The sequence below is a fragment of the Anguilla anguilla genome, chromosome 13, assembly GCF_013347855.1.
Source record: "Anguilla anguilla isolate fAngAng1 chromosome 13, fAngAng1.pri, whole genome shotgun sequence".
NCBI lineage: Eukaryota > Metazoa > Chordata > Actinopteri > Anguilliformes > Anguillidae > Anguilla > Anguilla anguilla.
Window position 1 is genome coordinate 15,549,979 of NC_049213.1, and position 21,104 is coordinate 15,571,082.

Here is a 21,104-nt window from a genome sequence, read left to right on the forward strand (position 1 = left end):
TCTTCACTGTATCATTACATTGCTTTCCTGATGTCAGAATGACTTATCAGGAATTGGCACGAGCGATTTCACTCCTCAAGAATGTTGTTTTAAAAATGCATCCTGGACAGTGACAAGCACTTTCACATATGAATTGCAAATGTTCCTAGATACATTTGGTTCCTGTTAATACATTGCTTATTCTAAGATAGAGAGCAGATGCATAACCTCTCAGCAGTGTCCACACTTTCTCAAAGCAATTCTCAGAGTTGTCATAATCCTACACAACATACAAGATTGAACAATACTTTTTTTTTTTTTACTTTTACTAATAATTTATAATAATTTCTTTATTATTTTTTTAAGAACTGAGTTCATAATAAAAAAAAAATGAATAGTGCACATTCTAGTACTGACATTTTGGCTGATAAGGCCAATATGAACGGCTTGTTAATTAATTAACATAAGTGACAGTATAAAATTAGATGTGTGCCGGTCCAATGGGAGCAGTCAGATACAGAAAAGCAATGAACTCAAGTAATGGAAAGTTTTTAAAAGGTGTCATCATCTTTACCACCTGACTGTAGTACCTCATATTAGTAGTGATTATATAGTTATCAAATGCAATTTCTCACAGTGGACAGAGAAAATGCATTTGGGCCTTTGTACTATGAAGTAGATTTACAGTAGCCACAAAATAATTTCAAGTTGACTCGTTGTCTTGGTCATTAAAATAAACAAAGTGTTTTCAAGTGTTGTGGGTATACTGAAGGTAGTGGATAAATGATGACACATTTTTAAGCTACTCTTGCGCTTTTAGAAAACCCTGAAGCATCTACAAATGACTAGCTGCACAGCGTACCTTCTTTGTTAGAGGGGGTTACAGGGAGCTACTGGAGGGGGTAAAATAATGAGGATATTCTCTGTTTCTGCCCCAGCTGGAGAAAAGGTTCTGTTTATGAACTTCCAATTACACCTGCATGATACAACTGGGAAAATATTTCTGGACCAACAATAATAATAATTGCTGGAGGTGTGCTCTTCATCATTGACATGATTTACTAGGGCACAGTCCAAAAACATCAGCATACTTATACTCTCTCTGCTGTCATTTCTGTACATAAACAGTTTCTCAGAATGGAACTGCAAAATTAAATTAATGTAGGGACTGTAAACATGATTCTTTTTTTTCTTTTTTTCCAATTTGACAAGCAAAATGTTGAGGGTTATATCAGCTTCATGAAATGAGTACCATAGCACAAAGGAGGCATTCCATGAATGTGCGTTTAGAAAATCTGAGAAAATGCAAAGCATTAAATCTAACAGATGGATGCCATTTTATGAAAGAAAAAGATTTTTCTTTCTTAGGAGCAATTGCTGTAAATTTTTTCACATTGCAAATCAAATGCAATCGGGCAGATATGGGGAATGCTTGCGTAGCTTTATCCTTTCATACTTGTGCCATAAATAAAGTAAAAATGTATTTACTCAACTAGCATATTTATGTAGTACTTAATCACCTTAACTTTAAAGGGTTTTTTTCTTTTTTCATCATAACAGAACTGCTTGGTGGGTTCAGCAGTCAGCGAGATGAATATGGAAACCTATTTGAAAAATTAATGGAGGATATGTTTTAGGAAACATCTAAATTAAAACCTGTCATTATACCATATTCTACAGCATTGTTAATGTAATTTCTCTAATTAGTCAAAACATTAAAAAATCGTTCATCTTCATCCCCCCTCCCACCCCAAGGTTAAAAATAGTGTTGTGCTCCTGACTCAAGAGTCAGCTTCACGAGTGTGTCTCCAGTGCTCACCAGGGCCCAGATCCCTCACCTGAGGGGGACTGATGGAGTGACTGATGGCTCCCTGTCAGAGAAGCTCTCTTGACTTGGTGGGTGACTGTAGGCAGACGGAGGGACTGCTGCTCACTGACGTGTCGCCGGCTCATTCCCATCCCCAGCCTGTCACCCGACAGCATGAAAAATGAAAGAATTAGGGGACCCTTTGCGTGAAATGTGAAAAGCTTGGGTACAGATGCGATTTATCGCTGGGACTATTTATATGTAGCGAGATATTAGTTTTCCCTTCTTCCTGGGGTGGGTATCTGCACCATTAACCCCCTTCAATGTGGATGTTTCTAAATCCAGTCTCATTCTTTCACACACATTGAAATTTACAGTATTTTAAAGTGGGGGGGGGGGGGCTTCAAAATGAGGATGCCAGTGTGTCTTTGCCTTTTTCACTGTTTTGAAAAAATGATGGAAAAATAAGGGTCAAATTGACACATGCAGTTATGTTCAGCAGCTGTACCAAAGTTTTAAAAAGTGTGAACTGTGCTCCTGTTGGGATGTGCTGAAGTAGGTGCATATCATATGCAAGCTGAGTCATTCTGTTTTTCAGAGTGAAATAACGTTTCACAAAGCTATATTGCTTTATGCTTTCTGCTCAGTGATAGCAGATTGAGCGTTTTGTTTTTTTCGTTGTTCTTCTATGTCTTATGGTATCATGTCCAAATGAAGCCACAGGAGTGTAGCCTGTGTTCAGTCAACATTTGCTTGAACATCTTTCTTCATAAACACTTCACATTTCCGCTTCTGCGATCACCAAAATTAACTCGCCAATCTGTCGTGTGTTTCTGAAGAACCAAATGACATTTGCATCTTTTAAATAATCAAAGTTAATTAGAAATTGAATGAATTGAATGCTGGCCAGAGTCTCTGTAATTGCCCTCTCCTTCCTTGAGAATGGGCAGGTGGTCAGATTTTCTCCGTGCCATGCATTGCCGACTCCGTGTCCCCAGGAGACTGTGGAAGTGCAGCTGAAGGGAAAGGGGGGGTTTGGGGGGGACTAATACGCCATTATCATGCTCCTGGAGAAGGAGAGCACAGGCCTGCTCTGACAGCGACACCATGGCATTTCCCTCTGCAGTTTCGCTGGGATAAAGACTTTCAATGGTTACCTCTTTCACCTTCAAGCACTGTCCTTCGCAGTTAAGGGAAGCCATTTTTAGAAAAGGCCTTATGTAAGAGGTCAATATTTGAAAGTGGTAAGTCACACTGATAAAGCTAACATCTGGGAGAAAGAAGCATTAATATTCTTTTGATGGTACTCTTGTCAATGTATGAAATGAGACTTGGAATCTGTTATATGCATTACAACAGACGAATGTTAATGTATATTACATATTGTTCTTTCAGTGAAATGAATTAATTTTGGCGATTGCTGTTTTTTGTGATGAAAAAACATGTATGATTAATTGTGAATCAAAGTTAAAGATGAATGCAACTGTAAATTTTAGTTAGCCAAACTTGCCAAATTGCACTTATGTAAAAAATAAATTAAAAAAATGACTTGGATTTTTTTAAAAACATGTTTGATTGACAGCCTGCTTCAGACAAATGCATGTAATGATCTGTTGAGTCTTCATCTATCACATCTGTCACTCATCTAAATTACTGTGCTAGGTGCACAGCATGTGTGAAACATTTACTTGCATTTCAGTGGCTGGAAAACAGCTTTTACTAATCACTTTCTCCAGACAATATTCAAAGCCTGCAAGCTGCCATGGTGAAAAATACACAAAATTCCCTGTGAGAGGATTCCGCTGCAGAGGACATTTCTGAAAACAACATCAAAAGCTGTCGGAATGATCCAGATGTAGAACATCGTAATGATGTAGAACGTACTCGTGTTGAACACCACACAACTCATTAGTCATTGGGACTCCATGCAAAGTTTAGTAATTCTATTTTATAGGCGTACATTAACAAGTGAGAATTCATTGACACATTGATCTTTCCGCTACTGAAATGATCTGTTGAAATGAAATGCCTTTGCCAGTTGAAGTAATGCAATATTTCACATTGTTGCCAGTACTTTCATTTCATGGGCTAAAATGGACTGAAACCAAATCCTGTGTAGAATGTGCTGATGATGGGAAAAAAAATCAGCAAAAATCTCAAAGGCAGCATTTTTCAAGCTTTTAAGATGGGAAATAGAGGGTTTTATATATATATATATATATATATATATATATATATAATAATGTTTAAGCATGCTTTTTTACGGTAGGAATTCAGCAAATAACTTAAAATATCACTATAGAGATTTTTTGTTTTATATATATATATATAAAACAAAAAATCTCTCGGGAAAGTGTGAGAGGGTCACAGGTTCGATTCCCAGCTGGGACACTGCTGTCGTACCCTTAAGCAAGGTATTTAAGCTGCATTGCCTCAGTATATATCCAGCTGTATAAATGGATGCAATGTAAAGAGTTGTGTAAGTCACTCTCAATAAGAGCATCTGCTAAATGCCAGTAATGTAATGTAATGAGATTAGGAACAGATGGGGTGGGAGGAGAGGTAGAAGCTGGCCATTGATAATGTACCTTTAATTACACAGGAGGGGAGCACACCAGGCAAACCTTTCTTCTCATTGTATTGCTTCCCAGGCTAAATTAAATGGTCTCCTAAGTGACGAAACTGTGCAGATGGCCAGGGCAGAGGATGGCAGGTAAATGCGCCATGTCACCATTTAATTGGTGTTTGCCTCGTGCCAGGTCTGCTCTTCTCATGGGCAAGACTGACTTCTCACCCAGAAGGTAGCACAACTGTGCTATGAATTTAAAACAGAAAAATAGATATTGTCATCTCATCCCTATTAAAGAGTTTGTGATACCTGATGAAAACATGTACATTGTTGTGTGCTCTGCCAAATCAGACATTTTTATTTTTTCTACTATTAGAACATTAGCCATCATTCTGTATGTTCAGGAAACTTTAATTATGAAAGTCAATGTTGTGAAAGTGTGTTCCTATACTTTGAAAAATATCTACCGGAAAACTTAATCCATGATTTATCTTTGTTATTTTACTTAAATAGCACAATATCAATTTAATCATGAAATTAGGAAAATATGATTCACTTTTGCATTCTCAATATGTGACATGAGTCTCACTCTCTTGAACCAAGGTTATAAAATCCTTTAAACTATTGAAACATTTGTTTGGTGCTTTGCCATGATAAAACTATTTCCACAGCAAGGCCACAACCTCTGAAATGCCTGTGATGTATTACCTTGGGCAGATGTCATCAGTAACACTAGAGCTCGATATCAGTGTCGCGTGTTATAAAAATGCATTTTATCAGAAGAAATATGTTTTACTTAATGAAATAATGCACACTAGTCATTTTCTTATGCATTCATAAGAAAATAGCTAATTGCTCATTAGTTTATGAAAGACATGGAATTTACAGTACATTTACATTTACAGGAATCCTTTATTTAATTTATGCTTGATCTGTGCAAGATTTTTTTTTTCTTTATTTATTCCTTTTTATAAATTGCTTTAAAAGGTGGCTCCTTTAAAACCAATTTTAATAACTTATTGGTCGTTCATTGTTAAGGATCATTGTATAAAAAATAAAAAAAGAAGTGAGAGACAGAAACACTGATCTAAAAATAACATGAACCATGCTGATTTTACAAACTGCTGGACTGGCTGAATACGAGAGGAAACATTGTAAAGAGATGATGTGAAGCAGAAGAGAGGAAGAAGAAGAGTGCACATTTCTGTCCTCCTGAAAGAAAACCCCAAAGCCTGGAGGATAAAGCAATCAGAGGAAAAAAAGGAGAGTGACAGGCTGCAGTGCTCTCCTTCTGTTTGAGTGAATGACTAGTGAACTCCTCCCCATCTTCGCAAACATGAGCATGCACGCATACACACACACGCACGCACACATACATACACATACACACGCGCGCGCGCATACACATACACGCACGCACACATACATACACATACACACATACGCGCGCATACACATACACACACACACACGCACACACACGCGCACACACATGCACACTGTTCTGAACAGCAGTGGTTCACCTCACCTCATGCATAATCTCACCTGTGGATGTATCGAGGGATACGGAGAGAGGGAGGGCTAGAGGGAGGGAGAGAGAGAGAGCAAGCGAGAGAGGGGGAGAGAGAGAGAGAGAGAGAGAGAGAGAGAGAGAGGAAAAAGAGGGATTGTGGTGCAGCACTCTGCATTTCATTGGAGCTACAGCCAAGGTTGTTAAATATCATAACTGAATAAGGTGATATCTTTGAGCTCCCAACAGCCGAAATCCCAATGGAGAGGTGAGAGGCAACCGCAAACAACCTGAGAGCACAGAGCTGATCCCATCAAAGCTTTCACTCCTATGGCACACTGTAATGAGGGACTTATGAGAACAACAAAAGTGTGTCTATCTGTCACATGTTTATGAAAAATTCCAGAATTAATTTTCTCCTGTTCTGGATGGTGTGAATGGTACAACATTTTTTTTAAAAAGCAATGAAAAGACATGCAGGCAGAATCCAGCTGTATGTTGTTAGCGTCACTGCAAGGGAGGCTTGAGGGGTGAGCAAAGCCAGGAAAAAGGACCAAACTTGTTCCGGACAAACGAGAAAGAAGACGACGGCTTGCGTTACCGGCTCAGAATGTCTCTCGCTAATTGTTTTCACGTGTTGGGCATGCTGATATCTTTTCATCCAGCATCAGGTAAATCATACTTTTACGCTTTATTATTTTATAGGAATTTATCGGTGTTCCATCAGAACAGGTTCTATTTAGAGTGATGTTGTAGAAATATACATTAGGCAAATAAGGACTTACTGAGACTGAACTTGAGCACTAGATCAGCATCAGGTATAATGGTATGCCTAAAAATGCATGTATGTCCTTTCATGCATTCATTCTGTTTCCAGGAATGGTGAATAATAAGGAACAGTAATAAAATTTAGAATATCAGAAATATCACTTTGGCAGTTGCACACATTTTTAATATGTACTATATAGTACTTTTTTCAATATCAGTAGTAGTCTGTTGGTAAAAATATACAGTATATCTAATGCTAAATCAGTGTATACTGTATACTAAGAATGTATTTATTCATGAGGGAGATATATATAGATAGATATAACATATTTTAATTAATTTAATCAGAACTTATTCTTGAGCTAGAGCATTGCCAGTATTTTTTTAATGTAATATACATTCCCAGCTGCTAAGTACTTGATTATTATGCTGGAAGCTGCATAGAGAATAAAAAATACTTTTTTATGAGAATAAAATACTGCAGTATAATAGTTTAGGTCACTAATGCCTTGTTATGAGCAGTCTATGATAATGTGCAAATGTAGAAACACAAGCAGATGTAATCACAAAATCAGTGGCATGTGAACCAAGAACATACCGTAGGATTTTAGACATAGTTTGCTTTTCTCAGCCATCTTTTCCTCTTCGCAGCTGAGAACAAAATTTTGAAATTCTTCTAGGATGGAGCATAACCCTGAGCATAGATGAACGTTGACCTTTCCTGAAAGAGTGATTGCTGTGAACCACTTGCTCTGATTAAGTCTTACAGCGCACACCCGCTTTTCTGTTTCAGGGGTTCAGATTCAATTCAATTTCCTCACTTTTCCCTCTGTGAAACCACCACCCTTAATGCTGAACTGCTTTTCTGACCTGGCAGTCAGTGTGGCTGACATACTTATTTTATATGTTCACCTGTGCAGTAACAACCACGATTCAGCTTTTCATTCCAAATGTGGAGATAATCATTCAGACTTTTCTGAAAAGCTACTCTGGATATGATTGCTAACCGGATAATTTGCTAAACAGTGTTGCTTACTTTGAAAAGTGTTATTTAGCTCAAATGATATTTAAACAGTAATGATGGATTTTGTCGCTATATTTAAAGTAGAACTTCAATAAAACTGCATAGTATTCCCCACAATACTTTTTTGTTACATATTATCACCTGCCAATGGGAATGCTGTGGTGACGTGTTAAATATTGCTCTGAACTATTACAATATTGTACAATATTACAAGAACTAACCACTACATTACAAATTGGCACACTGAAATATTCTAGCACATTATCAGAGTAAGGGCTGGGGATAAGTTTATCTGGGGTGAAATATTTCACTGCATTTGGGACATATTTTACAATTATGCATGATGAGTGCATTGTCAGCCAAATGGGCACTCCCCCACTAAAAATATTTATGTTGTGGGAAGTGTGACTGTTCTCAGACTGTATGTCATTCAATCACTTAAGCCTAGAAAATAATAAGTGTCACTGAAGGAGGAGTAATGGTAAGAACTGTTTTGGCAATCTTTGGGGAAAACCTGAACAAAAATCAATTGAGAGAGGTATTGATCTAATGCATTTAAAATAAAAGGGTATACCAGACATCAGGAAATTGAATGACTCTTCTGTCCTCTGCAGTTAATGGACAGTGACTTTGGGAATTTCAAAAATAAGTTATTTTTGGAAATGAGAATTGAAAGTGAATGCAGGCTAGCTTAATAAGAATGCACTGATTGCTATTTCAGTCACAATGTTTTATTAGATTTACTGACTCACTTTATTTACATTTCATACTTTATTAACAATAAATAATTTTTAAATACATAATGTAAGATTGTCCATAGTCCCAAATGTAATAAACTTTCATTCAAATTCCTTATTAGAGAATACTCCTACAGTATGTATACTGTATTGCACATTATCCTGTATGCTACCATATATTATATATTATATAATTGCTGAATATATTATGTCGTTATATATATAATTTTAAGTCGTTTATGCATTAACAATGTATTCTATATTGCTTAATGTTCATTTAAATGTGTTGTACTAATCACTTAAACTATGAATTATTCATAATGTATTTCAAAATGTATACATATAGATGTTTTATTCTGAATTGGCAGGCTCTTGCAGCACAGTTTCTGGCCTACATATACGACTGGGCGTTCCAATCAAGAAGAAAAACAAAAGTGGGAAGGTCCAAGGGGTATATAAAGGGGAAAAATTAATTTTTACAAAAATAATTTTGCAAACATGAGTACATACAGTTATGCATAAATCCTGGGTCACTGACAAATCAACAATTACAATCAGTGTAGTTTAAATATAACTCATACACTATGGTATAGTTTCCGAATGTTAGTTTTCTGTATTTATTCCATAATACTGTAAAATGTACAATCTTTCAAGCCCTTGTGAGGCTCTTTCTCAGGTATACAAAAAGAATACAAATGATCTACATCCATGTTATGACATATCGCATTTTAAAATTAAATCATTCTTGGGACAGGAACAGGCTGTCAGTTAACTTGACGAACCTGCTTGTTTTTGTTCCCCTGAGTATATTTTGAGAGCAGAATCATTGATGAACTGCACTCCCCTTGCTGGAGCCCTGAAGACAGCATCATATTGAGTGATAAACATGTTCTGGCAGTGCTGTGTTCTTGGTGAGGTCCTTGTAAGCAGTTCCCTTTGAGCAATCCTGACCTCACAGGGTCAGCATGACTCATTTATTCACTGCCATCACTTGAATCTTTGAAACAACAGTCACAGGAGTTAGGCACATATCATATCATTTACAATGTATGTGTTAATTGGTAGCCCCTGTCGGCACTCTGTAAAAAGTAGAACTTTGCTGGCGTGTTGTTTATTATTTTGCACATCTCCAAAAAACTGCAAGTACTTAAATGTATTGCTTATAAATTGGGAAAAAATTATGGAGTTTAATTGCTTATTGGTTTAATTGGTCATTGGTGATATCGCACGTCCTCCAACACCAAAGAGGTGTCAAGAGATCCGCTACCAAAAGCATTAACGTGGGAGACGTTTTTTGTTGCCACTGTCAAGCTCTTACTGCAGTGCTGCTTGAAGGCCATACGGGATGGATAAAAGTACTACACAATCATTTTTTAAAAATTAAGGATGCAGTTTAAAAGCATCCGAGACTTCATGAGTAACCTTCTCCTGAATTACTGATACTGCATGAGCTTGAGGACACAAATGTGAGCTCATTTGAGTGTTTTGAAGAGCACAGAAGTACCCCCACCCCTTTCCCCCAAAAGCATATTCAGCGGAAGCTCTGGTCCTCTGCATAGTGACTCACACATACTGAAACCAGGCCACGCCTGCTAACTCTTAAGGATGTGGAAGATATTTCAGGTTGTCTGTGCATTTTTAAAAAGCACACATACATAGAAATACGTACACCGAGAACTCTAATGAACTAACTTGATATTGGGCCACCTGAGGACTGTGCATGACACATATCATGCAAGTGAGTGCTGAAGTTTTTTTTTTTATTCTACCATAGATAAAGCACGGGCATTTGGAGACCGTAACCTAAAAGAACTTTAACCACGAAGGTACCGTGTCTAGTTTTGTATGACTGCCTGTCTTGTGGTCTGACGTCCGAGGGGGTGTTTTATCACTTACAGCTAAAGGTTGCAATTTCTCAGAAAGGACTCTTCAAATGGCTGAAGTGCAGTGTAGTGCATAACTGTGCTTCTCCCCCAGTCTGCACCCACGTGCACATGAAGGCACATGCAGAAGAGAGGCTCCTGCAGACCCTGCTGACCCACTACAACAAGCTGTCCCGTCCGGTCGCCAACACATCCGACGTGGTGCTGGTGCACTTTGGGCTTTCCATCGCCCAGCTCATCGATGTGGTGAGCATGTGGACAGCCCATACGATCATTAGCCACAGGAGCACATCACGTTACACTGCATTCACTTAGCATTCAGGCCCCTGACCCTGGTTCTGAAGAGCTGTGTGTTTTCTGGGCTATGTTGTTACTACTTAACTGGTAATTAAGCTGTCAAATACATCGTTCATTACCACAGCTTGGTTGTTTGGTCTTAACTGATTTTGGATTTCTCAGTGAAGACAAAAATGAGGAGAACCTGTAGCTCTCCAGAACCACGGTTGGGGATGCCTGATTTAGCAAATGTGCTTATCCAGTGCCACTTGCAAAATATAGCAGTAGGTGGTGTCCTATAGGTTAAATGGGAGCAGCTGAAGGTAATTTATGATTTAACACTCTACTTTCAAGGTGCAGAAGCAGAACCAGCAGTCTGAAATCACCTGTGGGCGGTTCAAAAGTTACCATGAAAATGTTAATGTCAATAGTATCCTCTTAATGGTGCCATCTTAAGTATGGAGATATGATTCTTTGTGCAGCTGGTGCAGGTCATTTTACTTTCAATCAAGCACTTAATTGCTCAGTTGGAAATAGGTACTGCTGAGCATAAATCAGAGATTATATTGATGTCATACAATGCTCTTGTCATACCATATTTAGAGTATTGTATAGAATTCTTGGCCCCACACTATAAGATGGATGCTTTTGAAAAGGAGTACAAAGAATGGAATTTAAATTGGTTCTTTACATGAAATGCTACAAGGGGGGTTGTAAAACGCTTAACCATTCAGGTTTAGCAAAAGAAGACTTAAGGCGGATGCTGACTGTTTTTAATTTTCATTAAAGGGATTAATAAAGTTAAGTACTTTTCTCAAGTGAACTTTTCTCAGGTACTTACGTGGAATTTAGTTACAAGTAAAAACAAGTTCTATAATATATTTCATTTCATTTATTAGGATCCCCATTAGCTCTAGCAAAAGCAGCAGCTATTATATACAGCAACAAAGTGGTTATGTAGTAAGTACAGTATATGGTAGAGATCCATGGGGCGTCCAAGTGACAAGCCTAGATGGGCTTATTATTATGTATTCATAGTAATATAATATTCTTTCATTTAAATGTCAAAGTTAAGGCCAGTGAATTCAGGCTATGATAATAGAGCTTTGATTACTCTATGACCTGTCCCTGTTGGCCTTTGACTATAGTGAGAAGCAGAAGGTCAAATAATCTCTTACCTCTTCTCTCTTTAGACTTGGACTTGAATACTTCCACTGCTTGCATGGCAGAGATTAAGAGAGCCAGAAAGGCTCTGCCTTCTATATTCTGGCACTTTCTTTTATGACAAACAATCAAAAGGTCACACTACTCACTTTGAAGATTAATTTCTGAGGGGAGTAGGTTGCCTTAACAATTATGAATGTTCTTTGTTGAATGGATATGTGACAAACTTAATCTTAATCTGCCAAATGATAGACATAAAAATGTATTATATCATCTTTTCTCACCTCAAATTAAAAATCAAATGTAATTCTGTAATCAGAGCAGATGTAAACACATTTCCAGAGGGGGCATCACAGATGTTTGGCTTTCATGTCATGTTTGTGTGTATAACCAGTGAATTTAAACAATTGCTTCACTGTAATCCTATGCTCTTTTTTTGTTGCATGGATTGACCAACGTTGTCTTTTTCTATCAATAGGATGAGAAGAACCAAATGATGACCACCAATGTCTGGGTCAAACAAGTAAGTCTGAAGTGAAAAGGAATTCACATTTCAATTTTGGTTCTTTGCTTAGTGCCATCCTCACACAAAATATGTGGTCCTTTCTGTTGATATTCCAACAGGAGTGGAATGATTACAAGCTACGATGGAACCCCCAAGAATATGAAAATGTCACCTCTGTTCGTATTCCATCTGAACTTATCTGGAGGCCAGACATTGTGCTTTATAATAAGTATGTTTTGATAAAACACTTTCAAGACACACTTACTGTACATGTATTACCAGTTTTAGTTGTAGTTTTAGTGCAGCTCATCAGTGTAGTCATGTCACAATGCAAAGTGATACCTTTTTACCTGAGTTTGTGTTACTTGTTAAGAATTCTCTTCTACATTAATAAAATAAAGCCAGAGTGGGAATAGTTTTTAGGGAGCACTAGAACTGTTGTGATTGTCTTTTCTTAGAAATGAAATATCTGGGGTTGCATACCCATCCACTAATCAATACTGATGACTGTCATTCAATGTGTTTTTAAAATCCAGTGCGGATGGAGATTTTGCCGTGACCCACCTGACCAAAGCTCACCTGTTCCACGATGGCAGAATCAAGTGGGTGCCCCCCGCCATCTACAAGAGCTCCTGCAGCATAGACGTCACCTTTTTCCCCTTTGACCAGCAGAACTGCAAGATGAAGTTCGGCTCCTGGACTTACGACAGGGCCAAAATCGACCTGGTGAGCATGGCCAGCAACGTGGACCAGATGGACTACTGGGAGAGCGGGGAGTGGGTGATAGTGAATGCGGTGGGGACCTACAACTCCAAGAAATATGAGTGCTGCACAGAGATCTACCCAGATATCACCTACTCCTTCATCATCAGGAGGCTTCCACTCTTCTACACAATCAACCTGATCATCCCCTGCCTGCTCATCTCCTGCCTGACCGTGCTGGTCTTCTACCTGCCGTCGGACTGCGCAGAGAAGATCACGCTCTGCATCTCCGTCCTCCTCTCCCTCACCGTCTTCCTGCTCCTCATCACTGAGATCATCCCCTCCACTTCGCTGGTCATCCCGCTCATCGGCGAGTACCTGCTCTTCACCATGATCTTTGTCACCCTCTCCATCATCATCACCGTCTTCGTGCTCAACGTCCACCACCGCTCACCGCGCACGCACACCATGCCACACTGGGTCCGCAGGGTCTTCCTGGACCTCATCCCCCACTACTTGTTCATGAAACGGCCCTCCACCGTCTGCAAGGACAGCTGCAAGAAGCTCATAGAGATGATGCATAAGAAGGTGAGCCAGACGTCCCGTTGGGCGGAGATGGAGGCCGAGCCCGCCCTCCCTGTCCCGCAGCCCAACGCCTGGGACGCCCCGGCACGCTCCCCGTCCCCAAGCCTCTACCTCCATGTGGAGGAACGCCTCCCAAAGACGCAGCTGCTGTCCCCGTCCCCTTCCAGCCAGTACTCCATTCTCCTGGAGGAACCTCCCCTGCAGGAGTGCTTCTCCCCCTCTCCGCCCCCCGGCATCCCGTGCAGCCTGTCCCCGGACGGGCCTCGGGGTCACCCGAAAGTGCGCTCCCTCAGCGTCCAGCACGCCCTCTGCGAGCGCGAGCTTCCCCAGGGCGTGTCCCGCTGCCGTTCCTGCAGTATCCAGTACTGCTGCCTGCATGAGGAGGCCTCCCAAAGCGCCGGGCTCCAGCGCGACTCGCCAGCCAAGGAGGCGCCCTGCGGCACGACCCACCTCAAACCAACCATGCCCTCCGACGGGCTCTCCACGGTGACTGGCGGCCAGGATCAGCACCTCTTCCTGATGTCCCCCTCCATGAAGCTGGCCATCGAGGGCGTCCAGTACATTGCAGACCACCTCAGGGCAGAAGATGCTGACTTTTCTGTGAGTTTTCTGCCCCTTTAATAAATAAATGAACTGAAATAAATTTATCTCTGAAATAAAGAGTGTTCACATTCTTTATTTCTTTGGGTCTTTGGAAGTACCAATCTTCTCCTTCTACTTGCACTGAAGCACAAGTGGTTGTGTTCTCTTTAACATCTTAGGAGTGGGTATGCAAACTGCTAATCAAAAAAGAGAGCTTCACAGAAATGGGTCTACCTTGAAAATTAAATAAGAATGCTATTACAACATTAAAGGTGCATTTGTATTGAGTGGGTTAGAGCTGAAGCCAGCCAAGTGTTCAATTCAAGTACTTCACGCGATGTGTTAATTCATACTTTAGAGAGAGTCGGATATAAAGGCATCGTATTGATGACTTTTAGGCCATTACATCGATACCCATTGCAGACAATTTGATACCATAGAACATTCAGCATCTATCCCAGTAGGTTATTCCAAATCAAATCCATCCTTCAGCCCTAAAAAAATCCATCAACCAATCTAATCTCAATTAGACTTTCTCAGAGATGTTTTGAAAAGATAGCTTGATATCTGTTGCCAATAAAGATACCTGAATTGAAGCGCAATAATGGCTCGGCCTGGGCGTTTCTGGGGAGTTTGCATGTTCTCCCCGTGTCCGCGTGGGTTTTCTCTGGGTACAAAGACATGCAGGTAGGCTAATTGGAGACTCTAAATTGCCCATAGGTATGAGTGTGTGAGTGAATGGTGTGTGTGCCCTGCGGTAGATTGGTGACCTGTCCAGAGTGTATTCCTGCCTCTCGCCCAATGCATGCTGGGATAGGCTCCAGCACCCCCAGTGACCCTGCCCAGGATACACATCAAAAAGTAGTTTTATTTCTGTGAAGCTCATTTCATTGCTTATTTCTGAGGAACATTAAAAAAAGTTTCCCATTACTGTCTGCATTAAGATTTTGTATCCAGACGTTTCTCTGCAGCAACAGAGGATTTTTTTTCAATGGGAAGAAACTGTAAATAGAAGTGGGATATGAAAATAAATTATTTTGCATCTGCTTCTGTTTCAGGTGAAAGAAGACTGGAAGTATGTGGCGATGGTCATTGACAGGATATTTCTGTGGATGTTTATAATTGTGTGCGTTCTGGGAACTGTTGGACTGTTTCTTCCTCCTTGGTTGGCAGGAATGATCTAGAGTGGGACACAGTTAGAGGAAATATAATATGGACATGGAGTCAGGCCAACACACATTACATATAAATCTGTTTTCTGTTCTAAGACGGATGTGAAATCACGGGCAAATGAGGAATGAAAGACTAAATGTTTTTTTGCTGCTAATGTTTTGATGTTTGTGTTTCAACCTTTAGCTAATTTCTGTGTACAATAATCTGTGAATTACCATGTTTTGTGTTCACTGCTTTGTAAATTACATTTATTTGCCTCTTCCATTCCAGTTTTGACAATCTGATATATCTTATTAAAAATTCTAGTGATTAACAGCCAGTAATAAATATCTTCTGAGCGACAAATTCTCAGACTAAAGTGGAATTCCACTGCAAAACAACTTTCAGCTAATTTAACAATTCAAAGAGTAACTGATTAATTATCTGTGTGGCTTGCCAAAGCAATCTCTGTACATATATCGGCAATGAAAGGTGCAAATTTTGGTAGAGGTATACGTCATAACAATGTTCATCTGGAGAATATCCATAACAGCGTTTGTGTGAGGGAATGTCAATGAATGTCGAACATATATTTCTCCTTGCCTGGCTTAATGCCTCTCCTCCATTCTCTCTCACCACTAGTATTCTATTAAAATGTATGTTCTTGCTTTATTTTCTTGATTTATTATTATTATAACCAAATATTGCATGACTGTGTGTGTAATCATTGCTATGAGTCCATCCATCCACCCATCCATCCATCCATTATCTATACCAGCTTATCTTGATCAGGGTCGCGGGGGATGCTGGAGCCTATCCCAGTGTGCATTGGGCGAGAGGCAGGGATACGCCCTGGACAGGCTGCCAATCTATCGCAGGGCAACTTGCTATGAGTCTAAGACACAAATAAGTTCAAATCATAGTTTATTGTTGGTTCCATGCAATTTTCCCCTCTGAAGCGACAGTTTCTTTTTAGTAGTACTAACGTAAAAGTAAACTGAACTGAACACATAAACCTTGATTTTTTTTCTTTAGTAGCTAGCATGCTAGCGATCTTTGCGGTGTCTAAGCCTGAGTGAAGAACAGTGTATGCTTTTTCATGGGACTGAAATGTATTAACAGTGCTTCAGTAAATGTAATTTTTATTTATTTAAAAACAATAATAATAAATTTACCCCTGGAGACCAAAGCCACCTTAAATGAAACATGGTTTTCTAGGGTTAACAAAGAAACTTTCTAATGTAAAATATTTTGTGTACTTTTGCATTTTATAGCAGAGAGGCATGAGATCAGCAGGTCTGCTGTGGGTCTGCAGGTACAGCATACGGCTGGACTCTGTGCTCCATTTACCATCCTGAACTGTCCCCAGCAGATGCATCACTGAGTAACTGTGGGCCTGGAGAAATGGGGTGACAGGAGAGAGCTTTTCACATCTCTCTCTCTCTCTCTCTCTCTCTCTCCCCCTGTCCATCTATCTGAAAATGCAGCCTCAGGCAGAACCCTCCCGCAGGTCGGTGTGAAAGCATTACCATTATTGCCTGTCATTTCAAGTTCACCTGCAGTAGTGGCTTTTAATCCAAAGGAAAGGGGTGCTTCCACTCCTCTGATTGTATAAAAAAAAAAAAAACCAAAACATAAATATTTTTGCCGACTTAGCTGATCTGTCCCAAAGCAGAGGGGAAAAATAATTTCAATTAATGGTTACTTCAGTGATTCCTTATCACACAAAACATGTCTGTCACTTGTGATAAAAGCTTTTACTAATACCAGACATATCTGGACTTCTGCCCACATCTTCAGGCTTTTTACAGTTCCCTGGAAGTACATGTCTGCTACCTTAGTAAACTGAACCCGAATGGATCCATTTTTAAAGCAAATTGAGTTCTGCTTTCACCAAGGCTCTTTTCGTGTTTGTGTCTTTCTTGCCTGGAACTTCCTGCTTATAATTCAATTCTCTTGAGTACCATATAAAGTATAGATTACTGTTGGCAAGCATGTTTTCAGTTGTTTGTGACCAAAAATGACACAAGCACGTCCAAGGATGTACCTTTAGATCATATGAGATGCAAGTACGTTGTTTTTTGCAAAGAAATTAATATGAACATGCTCATCACAGGTATGTTTTGCTATGAAAACAATACTTTGCCTTTGTAATAAGGTCCATCATAGTGATTTAGTGGAATATTCTTGACATTTTATTGACGCTTACCAATAACTACAGCACTGGAATTTCAATAAATTAATTCAATAATTGGAAGGCTTTTAATTAAACCAAAAATAAAAATAAAAAATTCTAGTAACACTTGAACCAATACCAATGACACTTTCCTTGTCAGTGTCCTACAGGATGCTATTTCTTATTCAAAATGTTTGATCCAGAAACTGCTGGTGTTGTGCCACATACCCAAACAGGTAAAAAGACTGTTGTTCTCATATACCTAAGTATTAAACACACCTGCATTTAAAATTGAGTCATTATACTGTATATTCCATCTCACATGTACAAAATGAGTCAGTAAAAAAAAAATAATAGCAATAAAGTTAGGGAAATTAATGCGTTATTGCGTTATTGGGAGGTTCCTCCTGATAGTCATCATGAACACGTTCAGGAGGACAAACTATTCATTTAAGAGGCAGCTTGTTGGTACATTCAGTAAACCTACATCTCAAAGCTAAAAATGACCAGCGTTTCCCAAGAAAATGTTGCACATCATTTAGACAAGACTTTCATAGCTACTACAACTACTGTGTTTTCAATGTGACTGCTGCATGAAAATGACTAACATCCTCCCGCAGACATAAAATAGTATGTGATGTGCAATCATAATGACGCACATTTCACACATTTTAACACATTCCTCCCTCTAACTGTACTGCAGTTTCTCTGACTCCTAACGCTCATTTCGTTTGGTTCGTAAACTGACCACCTGCTTTCAGGATTCACATACACACCTCTCTTCTTCTTGCTATTTACTATTAAATTCCTGCAAGCTTTAATTGGCTTTCATTAGAACGCAAAAATGATCGATACTTGGATAATAAAATATTCAGCCCATCATCGCTACAGCACTGTGCCAAGCTGAATCTTCCATCCATTAATGACGTAATGAAAATTCTTGTGGTGGAAAGTCAGTGAAATGCTGTGTAGGCGTTCAGGTGAAAAGTGAGAGTTTTCTAGCTGACTAGGATGTAGCCAGGGTATGTCCGGATATAACCTAGATTTCCACCCTTCTATATTACTATATTCTGGCTTCTGCTCAGGGGGAACTGTGTGTGCATGAAAAATACTCATATCAGTATTTGAATATACCTTTAACAACATTCCACTTGGGCTATCTTTGTGCAGATTACTGCCTGTCAGTCCTCCTTCTGCACTCAAAATTGGTTTGCTTTGCAACTCCTTTCAGAAATCCCAGTCGTGACTTTGCTCCTCTTTCAGACACATTTGATTGGGCTGTCCACCACCATCATTTCTGCATTCCTTTCTTGACATCCTCTTTTAGTCTTTTCAAGTTAGAGCCCATTTCTCCTCCCTTTATAAACCCTGCTCTATCTGTAATCACTTCACTATTCTCAACTTGTGAGAGAAGACTCCCCTCTCTCTTAATTATCCCTTCATCTCTCTGCGGCCTTCAGTATTGAATGACTGCTTGAATCAACCTCTTAACTACTGTGTCCTCAAAATATGTGCTGTCTACTAAGCATGCTGCATACTGTTTGTATGTGATGGGCAGTATGCTAAACAAAACCACCATTATTCTAACCATACTATGGGAGTGTCTGAAATTCAATTTGGGTTTTAGATCAAAATGGTCTCACAGCTGTTTGTTACCACTAGTCAAATATTGGATTATATTCAAAATAGAGGGTAAACTATAAACTTGGTTCGAGGTATGGTTGCCACTTCCACGATTGAAAATATGGAATAGGAGACGGGCATTCTCGAACATACAGTACTTCTGGGAAGATGCTATGTTTTATGGATGGGTTGGCAACCCTGAAGGTAATGCTACATGTGGCAACTTTCTGGGCAACAGTTGCAGCAACAGAGGCCAGAAACTACTTAAAAATTGATTATCAGGGGACAAGCAACTTCATTCTTTATGCAGAACATTTGATCAGCAGTAACTTTCATAAATCCTCCAAACACCACAGTGAAATTGGGTCATCTCCCTGGTCTCAAAATATTTTTTTCATAATGGCTGCCTTTCAGCACCTGTGGAGTGAGGAGAAGAAGCTTGCGGTGGTAATGTTTTACTCTGCTAAGTGGTAAAAGTATGAACACTGTTGTGGCTTGGGTATGCGGTTTACAATTTTTAATTTGTTACAAAATATATTGAGGGGGCCATACCAAGGTATTTTGCCCTGGGCCTGAGCATTAATAGCTGCAGCCTTGGTTATACTAATACTATAAAGATGGGAATAATGCATTTAGCTTTCAGCTAAAGTTAACTGAGAAGTCATTTCACCAAGCATTGCTAGCTAACGTCAGTGTTGTGCAGTGGCTACCAATCATAGTAAAGAACCAAGTTATTTGTAAGAGAAACGATCCACGCATTGAGGGAGGAACACTTCCCAGTTTGCTAGCAAGTGTAATGTACTTAATGCACTTAAAATGTAGTTAGTTAATGTTAGCTGAAGGCTAAATGCATGTTGTAGATGTCAGTTTTATATCAACCAAACTTTACATAATTAGTCTGGAATGTGGTTTCTGTGCATCAATTTATATTACCACAAGAGTTGTTCAAACTTTCACCACTTGCCAGATTAAAACATTTTCAAATAGTAGTTACAGTAGTGACTGTTCATGTGCGTAAAACTCACAAACCAGCTTTGTCTTCTGGGATATCAGGGTTAAAAATGAAAGTGTTGCTGATAATCCTATAAGGATTATCTAAAAGTAAGAAGCCAACTCCATTATTCTAATGAAGGAAAACCACATTGATACTCCTTGTGTGAGAGTGCCTGCTTTCATTGTCCCATTAGAAGTCCATGCTCCTAGGCTTTTATTGTACCCATTTCTTAGTGGCAGTAGAAAGTTACCCTTCCAGATGGTTTGACATTACTTTACCTCAGGTAAAACAAGAGGGGGCTATTTGAGGACATGGACAAATACTTCAGGATAAGAAAAGAAATGTCGGGGACTTATTTATAGAAAACAATTGTGTCTTTAATGTTCAATCAATAAGATCTGGCAGTTAAGCAGTGACAGGGAGTAAGAGCCTTTGTTTGTTCACAGCTGGTAGGATAATGAGGCCACTGTGTATACTGTATGTGTACACCCTCAACACACATTCATACTCATGTTAAATTTGACTAACCATTAACATATTTCAAAAGTAAAAGACTGAATTTTGACAGTATGAACAAATAAATAGTACAGTAGGTCATTTTTGCATGTTTTTGATGTGTAGGAACAGTAGTTTAATGTATAAATGCTGTGTATGACAAATATAGCTGAGTGGCTGGCTTCAGGTTTGCAGCCGGCACAGAGCTTTACTTTGCCTTTGGCAAAGGAATAGGCAAATGCATATCTTTCATTGAAAGAAATAAAAAAATTAAATGTACACGCTTTAAGGTGAAACAAAATCTGACACAATTTTAAATTAAGCCAAATATCTGTTAAATGGCTGTTCAACCATCTGTGCAGATTTCTCTCTATCTGAATAAAAAAAAAATAACACATAGGATCTATATTACAACAGAGCAGCTAATTTTGCATTCTGAAATTACATTTCTCATTTACATCTGTAGCCTACTTTTTGATTTAGGTCTATTTGATTTCCAACAGACACAGTATGCTTCAACATTTAACAACAGTGCTTGGACCTCACAGTTATATCAATACACATCAGTGCAAA

The 21,104-nt window shown here is 39.1% G+C and overlaps 1 protein-coding gene across 1 annotated transcript; it reads left to right on the forward strand.

Moving 5' to 3' along the window:
* Positions 1 to 6,001: 6,001 nt before the first annotated feature.
* Positions 6,002 to 15,905, forward strand: LOC118210841 (neuronal acetylcholine receptor subunit alpha-4-like). Its single transcript, XM_035387296.1, has 6 exons — positions 6,002 to 6,536; positions 10,372 to 10,523; positions 12,196 to 12,240; positions 12,342 to 12,451; positions 12,759 to 14,109; positions 15,150 to 15,905. Exons 1-6 carry the CDS (start codon positions 6,476 to 6,478, stop codon positions 15,273 to 15,275), a joined length of 1,845 nt encoding a protein of 614 aa, XP_035243187.1. The 5' UTR covers positions 6,002 to 6,475; the 3' UTR covers positions 15,276 to 15,905.
* The last annotated feature ends 5,199 nt before the right edge of the window (positions 15,906 to 21,104 follow it).